Below are 14,122 nucleotides of genomic sequence, written 5' to 3'. Positions count from 1 at the left end.
TGTCATCACTCTGTAGAACAAAAGCTCCTTGCATTGATTAATACAATGAGCCGCCATGATTTCAGAGGACTCATGATAAAGAATTCTATCAAACATGTGAAAGAAAGCTGATAAACTCTGAGTTTAGATTAAAATGCACTTTTTTTACATTGCCAAAGTGAGAATTTTTTTTGTTTGACTATACATATCTGTATAGTCAAATGCTTTGGTTTTTTGGTTTTTGTTTCTTTCGTTTGTATTTTGCTTTCTCAATGGTGGGATGAAGAGAATATGTACCCAAAAATAAAATAAAATTGAATTTTATAAAAAGGAAAATAAGCTATTTGAGGTTAGGGAACATGTTTTTTGCCTTTCTCTATATCCTCTGGCATATAGTTAGTGCCTGATAATACTTATTGATTAATTGTTGAAATATCTGAATGTCTGCTGTGCTATGGACAGAAGAGCATAGAGCTAAAAGTAAAGACCTTACTCTTTATTAAGCTAACCCAACCAGAGATTGATCAAAATGGTCCATGATCTAATTGGAAAGGTATTTGTCTTAAAGTCAGAAGACCTAGGTTCAGATCCTATTTCAAGAATTTACTGGCTGTGTTACCCTAAAAAAGTCATTTAACCTCTCTGTGACTCCACTTTTTTTTTACTATAAAATGAGGAAATTGGACTTGGTGACCTTGAGGCTTCCTTTTAACTATAAATCCTTTGAAATCTAGGAGAATTTCTTAATGAAAACTAAAAATGTTTTGCCTGAAAGGGGAACATAAGAGACACATGGACTCTGTCTACATATATTTGAAGAGTATCATAAGGGAAATGGATTACATTTTTTCTCTATTGTTCCAGAGGATAGAACCAAAACCAATGGATGAAATCACTGGAAGGAATAACTGCCCAGCAATTATGGTATTCAAATGCAAAGTGAACTGCCTTGTGATATGATGGTTTCTCTGTCTCTGGAAGGATTGAAGTAAAAACTGGATGATCCACCTGTCAGGAATGTAGTAGAACAGATTCATGCCTGATGGGGATAATTCAACTAGATGACCACTGAGGTCCCTGATGATTCTGAGATTCTATAATTCTATAAGTATACAAATGAAGAAGACAAATAATGAACAAATCATATCAAATAGCAAGATGTATGCCATTTTATTTTGTAGATTTATAATTTTATTTTTCATTTTTATAGAATTCTAAAATTTTACAGAAAATCCCATTTTTAGGTTTTGAAAATTATAGTATTGTTCTATATGCCCATTTGACTGGAATATTTTTAGTTGTCTTTTTACTAAGTGTCAGAAATCTACTAAACATAGGGGGATTTTTTAGTTGGATTTTTATAGATACTTTTTGTTTTGCCGCCACTCATATTTTTCTCTCTTTATCCATCCCATTCTTTCCTCCTAATGAATCATCCCATATAACAAAGAATTTATCCAAAGGAAAAACAGAAAAAAATTCAGCAAATCCAATCTACACATTGTAAAAAATTGGCTTATATGCAATGTTCCATACAAGTGAGACCTCCCCTTTCTCCATCCCCACTTCTTGAAAAGTGTCAGGAGAGATTTTTTTCCAGTCTTTTCTTTAAGGCCAAGCTTGTTCTTTGTAATTTTACCACATTCATTTTCAATTGTTTGTGGTTGTTTGAACATAAATTGTTTTGGTATTCAGTGAGCTTTTTACTCAGGCCAGGCACAGAAATGACTGCCAGTTAGTTTGGATAAAATTTGATATTTAGTCCATAATGATACAGCTTATTATTAACCAACAAAATTTATCAAAATCGATTTACAAAGCAATGCTTCAGAATATCTGTGATTTCATTACTTTGGCTCCTTGCTGCTCTTTTGCAGATGGCTACCCCTCCAGGTCTTAGTAAACATTTTAATGACTTGCTGTGGCCAAAAAAATTGATCACCTGGTGGCCAACCTTCTGGTGATGAACTTCTCTGAATGGAGCTAGGCTGATTCTCTGTTTGAAGATCCACAGTCTATTAGTCAATGGACCAGTATTCAAAGTCTTTCTCACATGGTGGTTCCTACCATGACCTTTCTTTATAGGCTTTGAAAACCTTTGGTCACTTCTATACTATGATGAGACAAAAGAATATACATTTGTGGGACTTCTGTGAATCCATTTTATGAAAACTTATCTTGTAAATCCTATTGGGGAGATAATTATTTGATTCACAGGAGTTCACCAAGAGATTCCCTTTCCCCAGAAAACTTCCCTCGATCATTTTAAAAGATGACTTTTCTAATCATGCCTGAAATTGAACCATAAGAAATGTATTCCTTTGGGTATCAAAGACTTTTTGTTTTTGAGATTAAAAATTGCTACTAAAATGTAAATATCCCCAAAGGAGATATTACCTTAAGGATTCCATAGCCATTAGCTCATACCCTAGCTGAAATTAGATTAATCGACTCATACTGTGGGAATGGGTTTGAAGAATGTAACTGGTGGAACAGCTTTTACCACTGAAGCCCAAGCTTGATCCAGATCTCATCTTTCTGCTGTAACTCTGAAAATTATACAAATGCATTTCTGATATCCCTGATGCAAAAATCCTTCCCAGTCTGTCTGTTTATAGTAATGACTATAGCCCATGCATACCTTCCCATCCTATACAACTGTTATTTCTGTCTCTGCCCTCCTCCCCTGTCCATAAACTTCACTTGTGTTATAGAAACCTTTCTTGCTTTCTTTTGATTTCTTGAGGATACCAGTAGAACACTCTGCCAATCTGACTGTCATCACTTGCTCTTAGCATATCTCTAATCCATCTAGTCTTCTTATCATATAGTTCCTTCAGAAGGTTTTTTACTCCTATTCTTAGAGTTTCTCATTCTTTGTCATAACCTATTCATACCCATCATGCTCCTACTCTATTGCCTTTTATGTGATATTTATATTTGCTTCTTTGAAAATAGTTTTCCAAAGAATATTGCTAGTAAAAACACATGGACCTTAGTTTTCACTGCTGTTCCTGTTAAAAACAAAAACCCTCCCTTTATACCCCAAAGAGATAATAAGGAAAAGGACTTGTACAAAAATATTTATAGCTGTGCTCTTTCTGGTGGCAAAAAGTGGAAAATGAGGGAATGTCCTTCAACTGGACATTGGAATTGGACAAATTGGACAATTGGACAAATGAACTGGCAGAATTTCATGTGAACTGGAATGACCTCCAGGAATTGATGCAGAGTGAGAGGAGCAGAACCAGGAGAACATTGTACAGGTACACTGTGGTAAAATAGAATGTAATGGACTTCTGTACTGGCAGCAATGTAAGGATCCAGAGCAAGGCTGAGGGACTTATGAGAAAGAAAACTAGCCACATTCAGAGGAAGAACTGTGGGAGGAGAAACACAGAAGAAAAACAACTACTTGATCACATGGTTCAATGGGGATATGATTGGGGATGTTGATTCTAAACAATCACCCTAATGCAAATATTAATAATATGGAAATAGGTCTTGATCACTGACACATGTAAAATCCAGTGGAATTGCTCGTTGCCTATGGGAGAGGGGTGGGAGGAGGGAAGGAAAGAACATGAATTACATAACCATGGAAAAAATAGTCTAAATTAATTAATTAATTAAATGAGCTTAATTTTAAAAAACGAAACCTCCAGGGAAAGGACTTTGAGGCTCAATGGTAGGAGAAAAGGAGGCTGGCTTCCTAGTCATGTTCCCAGAAGACTAGATAAGGGGGCTAGATCTGGAAGGGTTAAAGACACCATGAAGGAGAATTGAGATGGGAGGAGGAGGGAAATATAGCAATTACCTAAACCAGTGATGGGCAAACTTTTTAAAGAAGGGCCAAAGGAAAGGAAATGCTCATCTGTCCGTCTGTTTCTAAGTCAACTCTTTCAAAGTTTCATAGTATTGTATCCTACTCATTGTATATGTCAGATTAGGAATAATGTCCAGGGCCGGATAGAACATTTCAGGGCTCCCCTTTCCTCCCCCCCAGCATCTGGCCCATGGAGCCTTAATTTGCCCATCATTGACCTAAACTGATTTTATAATTTGACCAAGAGTCAGCCATGCTTACCACTGAGGAATCTTCATCATTATCATAGGATCATGCATGTAGAGGTGAAGAATACCTTAAACGGCTAGTGAATCCATCCACTTCATTTTACAGATGAGGAAACTGAGGCATGGAGCTATGAATCTACTTGTCCAACTAATGTCTGAGGCAAGACAACCCATCTTCTTGACTCCAAATTTAGTGCTCTGTCTATTCTATGACTTCTCTGACAGCATTCCTGATTATATATGCATGTGTATGTGTATGTGTTTTAGATAATAGTCATAGTCCAACATGGAATCTAAATTCCAGAGACAGAGGTCTGGCTCAACCTGTCTCCCTTGTTTTACACAGAAGCAAATTAAGTGTACAAGACAGGAATTGATTTTTCAAGGTTGTGTGAATGCCAGTTGTGGGTTGCCTCCCCTTTTTAAACTCTTACCTTCTGTCTTAGAATCAACAATAAGTATCAGTTCCAATGCAAAAGATGAGAAAGGACTTAGCAATTGAGGTTAAGTGACTTGCCTAGGGTCACATAGCTAGGAAGTATCTGAGATCATTTGAACCCAGGAATTTTCCTCTCCTGGCTCTCTATCATCCACTAAGCAACTTGGCTACCCTATGGGTTGCCTTTTCTTAATCCCTCATTCTAGTTACCAACCACCTCTCTTCCCTAGCTTGTTTTGTCTTATACACCATTTCTTTCATACTTTTGCACAAAGTACATAGTGCATAATAATAAAAGCTATTAGATGAATGAATGAATGAATAATATGTATGTGGATCTGAAGTGTAAAATCACCTGGTTTGCCTTTTCAGTGACTGAGGATAAAGGCTAATACAATGGAAACAGCTGGATTTGGTTCATGGTGACCTGGGTTCAAATCCTCACAATGACATATGGATCAGCCATTTTAACTCTCTTCACCTTAATTTCTTCTTATGTAAAATGCTGATAATCATTATTTTTTTGATTAAATGGAAGATTTAGAATGAAATTAAAGTTCTCAAGGTGATCCTCAGAGCAGTACTTACTATCCTAACAAGTCCCAGGGCTAGTATTTCTCTGAATTTGTTATTATGTTGAGACACTTGACAGTTATTACCAGAATTCTGATTTCACTATTTCTCTTGGAGAAGCAATGTGGCATAATGGAAAAGGCCCTAAATCTGGAATCAATGCACTTTAAGTGTGAGATGCATTGGCTATTATCAGTTATATGATTGGAGAAAGTTAAATGAAATACAAAATGGAAGGTTTATAAGGGGAGGAGCCATTTCTGCTCTTTGGGATTTAGTTTTATCATCTATAAAATGGGAGTAATAATTCCCAGCCTCTTTATAGTCGATGACAAAACAAGAACTAGTACCCAGGTTTCCTGGATCCTAGTAGTGCCTTTAATTCCAGGAATAATAATAATGATAAGAACAGCAACAAAAACTTAACATTTACATAGTGTTATAAGATTCACTCATTGTTTTATTCACAGAAACTGTGTAAATATCATTATTCCCATTTTACAGATTGAAGAAACTGAAATTTGAAGAGATTATGGCTTTCCTATGGACATATAGTTAGTATATATCATAGTATCATGGAGTAAGAACTGGAAAAGTCTTTACAGGGCATTAAGTCCAAGAGAAAATCATGGCCTACAGAGTTTAAATGATTGTCTAGGGTTATATAGCTAGTATGTGTAAAAGGTAGGATTTGAACCCAGGTTTCCTGACACCTTGTTCAGTATTTATATCACCTACCAGTTACATGCAAGAGAATTTATAGCGATATGCTCTAAATATTCTAACATTGTTTATTTCTTCTCCCTTGAACAGATCCCTTTGCCCTTTGACAATAGCTCTGCTTCTCGTTTATTTCCACAGATCCCGTGCATGGTCCCCAAAATGTGGAGATTGTGGACATCCGCTCCAGGCAGCTGACCCTCCAGTGGGAACCCTTTGGGTATGCAGTGACCCGATGTCACAGCTACAACCTCACTGTCCAGTACCAGTATGTATTCAATCAGCAGCAGTACGAAGCTGAGGAAGTCATCCAGACTTCATCCCACTACACCCTGAGGGGCCTCCGCCCATTCATGACCATCCAACTGAGGCTTGTGCTCTCCAACCCAGAGGGAAAGATGGAAAGCGAGGAGCTTGTGGTGCAGACAGAAGAGGATGGTATGTGTCCTTTCTCAGGGTTGGGAAGAATACTCCCTGCTTGCTGGGTGTTCAATCAACAGTGACAGCTAAAAAAGAAATAGCTTTGCTGATAGAATTTGTCTGTCAGCCATAATAAAGCAATTTAGAAGACTCTACTCCCAGTGTCTATGGGCTGAAGAGGTCACCTTCTGTTTGTTCTCAGTTAAAATCCAGGAGTTTCTAATTGTCCTACAAAGACAAAGCCAGGGGGAAATGTCCATGGATAAAGAATCTCTCCAAGAATGCATTTTCTCTTATAAATATACCACATTTAGAAAAAAAAGTTTTATTATTTTTGTTCTCATTCCTCACATTGGATTTTGGGTTGAATCAGTTATCTTTCCTACCAAAAAGAATTTTTAAGAATCTCTTATGTATCTAGTGGGATTCTTCTCTCTTTGGAAAGACACTAAGGTAGCATAGACCTCCTTCACCCTTTTTATGAGTTTAGAATCAGGAGACCTGGATTGAAGACCTGATAATACTCATCTACATACAACAAGAATTCACTTTCTTGGAATTCAGTTTCTGTGAATTAGGATTCAAAGCCCATTTTTGATGCTTACTCCTTGTGTGACCTTGAATAAGTCACCTGATCTCTCTGGGTCTCAATTTCCTTATCTTTAAAAAAGAGTGAGGGGCAGCTGGGTAGCTCAGTGGAGTGAGAGTCAGGCCTAGAGACGGGAGGTCCTAGGTTCAAACCCAGCCTCAGCCACTTCCCACCTGTGTGACCCTGGGCAAGTCACTTGACCCCCATTGCCCACCCTTACCACTCTTCCACCTATGAGACAATACACCGAAGTACAAGGGTTTTAAAAAAAAAAAAAGAGTGAGGTGGACTATGTGGGCTCCAAGATATTTTTCAGCTCTAAAGCTATGATGCTATGAATTTGAGCTCCTTGAGTTTTTCCTTTGTTTCCTTAGCATTTTGCATTTGTCATCATACCTAGCAAAAAATTAATAGCTTTGGTGTTGTTGAATGAATCAAGGAAAAATTGATCACTGAATATTTACCTAGAGGACTAGTGACCAGAGAAAGATATTACAGACATGGTGAAGGAGTCATAGAATTATTGAATGATGCACTCGCTTATTCCAGTAGCACTGGATTGATTAACATAGTTCCCAGAACAGGAAGTGGAAATTAGTGGTGGTGGTGGTAGAGGACTAAAGAGTGGAATACATGATGTCATGACAGGAAGATGGCACAATCTGGAGACTGAGACTGACTAAATGTAATGAGCTCTCACTAGCAGGGCAAATTGAATCACCTAATCTCTAGGGTCCTGCCTTAAATCCTCTGATGTTACAACCTCTCTCAGCTCTTTCCAGCTCTGACCTTTTATGTTCTACTTCTGAACAGTTCTAAGCTCCCTGTCAACTCTTACATTACATTACTACATCATCCATTAATAGTAAGCATTCAGACTAAAAGTAAAGTCACCTACTCAGCCTGTCTAGAATCTCTCCAAAGTCCCACTAAGTTTTAGTAATCTACTTGGAAAGGGTGGAGGCAGAGAACAGATGATCAGGCATTGTTTCACTGTGCATCATTCTTCTACATAGGCTGAAGAGAATTTCCAGTAGTGATGATAATAATTATCATATTAAGTCACCTTCTGATGCCTTATCCTGACATGGACATGACCTGGGCTTTCTAAAGCTTTGACACTGTAGAGGTACGAGATCTCATAGGGCCTTCGAAGCTGGAAAGGTCAACTATAAGCTCAAAGACCGAGGAGTGTCTAATGTCTAGGGATTAGCTTAGATGAAGGACAGAGAAGCCAGAAAGCCAGCCACTAAGTGATCATATGAGGAAAGACTGTGGGGAAGAGGAGATCACGTGATAGGTGATTAATTGATAATAATAATTCCTATTCTACTCCTAAAAATCACTTTCTTTAGTTTCAGAACTTGTATATCTACAGGGGAAGAGATCCTTTATATAATCAATAAGCATGTAGTAAGCATGAGCACTTGGTTTTGGAGTCTGGGTATTTGTGTTCAAATGCCACTTCTGTCACTTATGATCTATAACAAATCACTTCAAGGGTTTGACTAGCTGGCCACTGGCCAAGGAATGTTTCAGCTATAGATTCAAAAAACTATGAACTACCTACTCTGTGCCAAGCACTAGATTATGAGTTGGAGATACAAATGAAAAGTGAGACACTCTTTAACCTTGTTCTAGAACTTGTGCTTGCATAGCTCACTTCTGAGCTCTAACAGTTCCAAGATAATCGGCCACAAACCTTTTATCATCACCAAACTCCAGTGCCTTGTGATGTCACAAGAATCAGGCCTGTTTTTTCCCTTAAAGATTTACCAAGAGGGGCATAATGAAAAGAACCCCAAAATTGGAATCAGATGACCTGCGTTCAGTTTTCAGCTCTGATATTTTAAAGTGGTTACCCTGGGGAGTTCTCTTTTCCCATTTCTCCCTCTCTTCATTAGTTTCCTTACCTGTAAAATAAGGGGATCAGATCAGATGATCTGTAAGGGCCCCTGGAGTTCTGACACACTATGATTGTGTGAGTTGCTACACCACCCAAAAGGGCTTTTTCATTTGACACTCTTTTTAATGAGAAGATTGGATCAGTACAGCCACGGGAAGGAACCTGACGGCCTGGGTGCCCCCATCACATATTGCATTCACTGTCATTTCATTTATTTTTTGGGACAAGTGTTGACTCATCCATATAGCACGTCTGGGAAGAATCAGATGGCACTGAGAACAGTAAATTCAGACTGAATGTCAGGAAAATAGACCTCATCAACGGTTACTTTGGGAATGGAATAACCTCATAAAGGAAGAGAAAAGTCATTGCAGTGTTTGAAACTAGGCTCAATAGCCCTTCTCAGGAAAGATAGACGTGGGTCTAATCCCTTCTCCAAAGACAAAATAATCTTACAGTTTCTACCGAGCTCCCTGGTAGCTCCTATTACCATCTCATTCAGCTGAATAAAATGGTCTTTTCTAGAGATACAGCAATAAATTCTAGCAATTCTAATGGTAAAGCTGACCAGAAGTATGAATTGGCTGTTGCTGAACTATACATTCAATTCAACTTAGCAAACATTTCTTTAGTGCTTACTCTGTGCGAATGATTTTAGGATTGTAAAGAGAGAGCTGGCCAGGAAGTCAGGAAAACCCAGTTGTGTTCAGGTCCTACCTCTAATAAATACTAGCTGTGGGACCTTGTGCAAGTCACGACCTTTTATTTTTCCCAGGCAATTCTTCAGGGCTCTAATTTCAGAGAAAGGGCTACTCAACATTGGTAGAGGAAGTTCTCTTACTGGGAAATCCCTGCACTGGTAAAATCATAAATATGGGACAAAAATAAATATGTAAGGCAAGACTTTAGGTCCTAGGGATACAACACAGTCACCAAGCTTGAGGAGACAGCATTCTATTGGGGGAGGTCTATTCTACTAGAGGAAAAATGGGATATTTCAAAACACCTCAATATTCATGAGTGTTCCCCATTGCCAGCTTCATATATACCCATACAATTTCCCCAATTGTGTATTTTTCTTGATTCCTTGATGACTTGGCATCTACAACAGAAGCTCCCAAACTTTCCCTTGTGAGTTAATACTTTTCATTTTTCTTGGTCTTATGATCACTACAAAAATCATGGTTTAAGAAGAGAAAGGGGACAACTGGGTGACTCAGTGGATAGAGAATCAGGCCTAAAGATGGGAGATCCTAGGTTCAAATATGGCCTTAGACACTTCCTAGCTGTGTGACCCTAGGCAAGTCACTTAACCCCCATTGCCTAACTCTTTCCAGTCTTCTGCCTTGGAACCAATACACAGTATTGATTCAAAGATGGAAGGTAAGGGTTTAAAAAAAGAGAGAGCGAGCCAAAGGGACAGGGACAGAAGGAAAGAGCAAGGAATTGCTCTGAGTGGAGGCTTTAGCAGGATTGGGTAGGCAACCTGACTTGAGGTAGTGTGCTGGACACAAAATTGTGTGCATTATTGTACTGAAATTTTTGATTGCTAGCTATTTGACTTTAAGCAAGACATAGACCTCGATGGGCTTCAAATGGCTTATCTGGAAATGAAGAGACTAGATTAGCTGGCCTCAAAAGGCCCCACCTTTTTTTCAGAATGCAACCTTCTTGATGGTAGGGATGACTATTTTTGTATTTGTATCCCCATTGCCTAGTATGGTTCTTGATCTATTTTTACTGTTGTTCAATTATGTCCAACTCTTTGTGACTGTGACCTACTGGACCATAGCCCATTAGGCCTTTCTCCTCTCCATGCCATCTCCTGGGTTTTCTTGTCAAAGATATTAGAGTGGTTTGCCAAATCCTTCTCCATTCTGACCTATAGTATAAATTTAATAAATGCTTATTGATCAAGTAATTGATTAAAGAAGAAGCCAACCCTTGTACTACTCATGTTCTTAGTATTTCACTTCACAAACCATCTTTAGAAGGAACATTCAAGTCAATTCGACAAATATTTATTATACAGCTACTATAGGCAAAGGATCTAGGCGTCATAACTCCCTGACATGCCCCACAAGCACCTCGGATTCACTGTCCAAAATATAATTCACAATCTTCCTCTCTAAATCTGTCCCTCTTCTCAGCCTTTTTGGTGATACTTCTATCTTCCTGGTTACCCAATCTTTAAATATCTTTGATTCCTTCCTCTCTCACACCCCATACATGGCTTCTGTGGTCAAGTCCTATTGATTCTACCTCCCCAACAACTCTCTCATCCCCAACATCTCTCTCATCCATTCATTCTCTTCCTTCACTCCCATAGCTACTACCCCAATTCAGGCTGTCACCATCCTTTTACAGGACTGTTGCAATAATAGTATCATAAGTGATCTCTCTGTCTCCTAAAACTCCTAAAATCATTCTAATTTATTTTTTAGAAACTCTAACCTTCTGTCTTAGAATCAATACTAAGTATCATCAGAGCAGAAGAGTGGTAGGAGCTAGACAAGTGATTTGCTGAAGGTCACAAAGCTAGGAAGTGTTTGAGGCCACATTTTAAGCCAAGTCCTCCTATCTCTAGGCCTGGCTCTCTATCCACTGTGTCACCTAGCTGTCCCTTAATCCATTTTTCTTATACTTTCAGTGTATAGATCCACCCCTTGCTCAGAAGCTTGTTCAGTGACCTATTGTCTATCAGAAGAAGTGCTGGCTCCTTATGTACATAATTATTTGCCTATTGTCTCTCATACCAGAATGTAAGCTCCATGAGGACAGGGGACAGCTTTAGATTTTCTTTGTATCCCCACCATTTATCTCAGTTCCTGACACATGGTAAGAGTTTAATAGAAGCTTATTGATTCATTGATTGATTGATTAAAGTCCCACCACAATCTAACTCTACCTACTTCTCTTTCCTTATTTTTTCAACTTGCCTTAATCTTTGTTTTGTTGTAGATAGACTTACATCCAACTTGCTGCCTTCTGTCTCTATGAATTTGGGCAGAATGATGCCTATGCCTAGAATGCACTCTCTCCTTGTCTCTCCTCTAAAAGTCTTTCTCTTCCTTCCAGGATTAATTCAGTCCTCTTTTTTAAACCCTCACCTTCCATCTTAGAATCCATACTGTATATTGGTTGCAAGATAGAAGAGTGGTAAAGGCTAAGGAATGGGAGTTAAGTGACTTGCCCAGAGATATATAGCTAGGAAGTGTCTGAGGCTAGATTTGAACCCAGGACCTCTTATCTCCAAGCCTGGTGCTCTATCCACGGAGCCATCTAGCAGCCCTCTAATTTATTTTTTGCATGAAGTCTTCTTCTGTCCTCACAGCTGAAATTGATCTCTCTCTCTCTCCAAATTTTCCCAGACCATTTTATCTAGATTTTTCCCTTGACTTCAGATCTGTGCATTATACCATTTTATCCATGCCATGTCATCTGCCCCCTTTTAGATAACAATCTCCTTAAAAATAGGCAGGGACTATAAACCTTTTCATCTTTTGTATCCTCAGCCCCTAACCCAGAGACATAGACAATAATGACCACTTAATAAATACTATTGAATTGATTGCAATTCTTTTCAGTGTCAGGTAATATTAATTCCTAGGTTTATTAAACATGGGGGAGATTGCAGAAAAGACAATTATAGCAATATCCCTTTACATGAGAGAACCCAGCAGGAGGACATTACCTATTGAACTGAGCTAACCCTTTTCATGGTCCCTAGAAAGAAATACTTTGCAGGGAGATAATGAGTCTCCTGTCTCACTGAACTGATGGGATTTATTTGTGAGCTCCATTGCTTATGGAACTTGTTTTCTATGTTGCTTATAGATTTAAGAGTCATTGTACCTGTGGTGATGGGGATGCCTATATTTGTTGTAAAGGTTGCTCGGTGACTTGAGAAATTGCCCCATGTCTCTCATCACTAAAGTCAGAGGATTTATTTTTCCCATGTCACTCCTAGACACACTTCACTTATTCAGAGGTCATTTGTCCAGAATCCTTAGCCATATGGAGTACAGTAGAGAACCAGAAAGGAAACCAAAAAAAGCCCCTGGGTATCCATAATTGATATTACAAAGTCATGCATAAAAGCTCATGCCTGTTAGGCAGAAGAGAGGCCCTTAGTCAGAGTCTACTTAATTATACTTTGTAAACAATTCTAACGGGTATATTTAAATACATCTGGTTTCCTAGTTCATAGCACATTAAAAGCAGTGAATTATAACATTTATAGGCAAGCATACAGACAGCAGTGACACATGACAAGTAACACCCTGACAGGGATGAAAGCAACCCCAAAACTAAAGAGCAGACCAAATGAACTCAGCCCTCTCTGGCAAATTAGTATGAGGTCTAACATCAGGGAATGTGAGTTTAATTCTGGCCTCAGACACTTACTAGCTGGGTGACCCTGGGCAAATCACTTAACCCATTTGGTCTCAGTTTCCTCATCTGTAAAATGAGCTGGAGAAGGAATTGGCAAGCCACTCTAGTATCTTTGCCAAGAAAACCCCAGAGAGGGTCACAAAGAGTCAGACATGACCAAAAAAAAAAAAAAGACTAAATAACAGCAATCCCCAAACATCTCAATAGCCATAGAACCATTGAAATTTCAGATTAAATAGGACCTTAGAAGGGAAACCCTAGTGATGTTTGCCATAATATTCACAATAAGTGGTAATGCAACATTTGCTTCAATACCTCCTTAGTTACCTCTAAAAGCTGTGTCATAGATTCCTAGATTTAGAATTTTAAGGGACCTTAGAGGTCATCAAGTCCAATCACCTTATATTACAGACAGGTAAACTGAGGTCTGGGGAAGTGTGACATGGCTTGCTCAAAGTCACATGGACAGTGAGTGGAAGACCTGAAATTTGAACTCAAGCCATCTGTCCCCAAATCCAATACTCTTTACCAGGCTATCTCAGGACTCAGTGATTCATGTTTTTATAAGGATCTTAGAGGATAGTTTTAGAGTTGAAAGGGGCCTTTGAGATTATCTTGTCCACAGAGCATCAGAATGCTGCTAAATCAGATTAAAGAGAAATTGGGGAATATTTAGCAAATCAAACAAAAATACAGTATAACAAAAGATAAAATGCTTATGCGTGATTTAATAACCTCTATTTCTGTTGGAGTTTGACAACCCCCTTATTTCACAGATGAAGAAACTGAGGCCTAAAGAGATTAACTGATTTTAGAGTCACAAAGGCATAAAGTACAGATATTAAGCCAGGGATAAAGATTTGGTGTTCTGATGCTATAATGTCTTCTGATGCCAGAAGAAGTTCAGATATGACCAGTATCTTTAGTATAAAGACAGCATATAGTTCAGTGTAAAGAATACTGATTCTGGGTTCAGATTCCACCTTAGATATTCATAAATTCTGAGACCTTGGGCAAGAATTTAATA

General features: G+C 38.5%; 1 protein-coding gene across 1 annotated transcript in view; it reads left to right on the top strand.

The window, feature by feature from the left end:
* Positions 1 to 14,122, top strand: part of PTPRT (protein tyrosine phosphatase receptor type T) — an 846,734-nt gene that overhangs the window by 464,293 nt on the left and 368,319 nt on the right. The window contains exon 7 of the mRNA XM_044659804.1: positions 5,927 to 6,223. Within this exon, the coding sequence (XP_044515739.1) occupies positions 5,927 to 6,223 (297 nt within the window). The remainder of the gene's footprint in view (positions 1 to 5,926; positions 6,224 to 14,122) is intronic.

The sequence above is a fragment of the Gracilinanus agilis genome, chromosome 2, assembly GCF_016433145.1.
Source record: "Gracilinanus agilis isolate LMUSP501 chromosome 2, AgileGrace, whole genome shotgun sequence".
Taxonomy (NCBI): domain Eukaryota; kingdom Metazoa; phylum Chordata; class Mammalia; order Didelphimorphia; family Didelphidae; genus Gracilinanus; species Gracilinanus agilis.
This window is presented reverse-complemented; position numbering and strand designations above follow the sequence as displayed.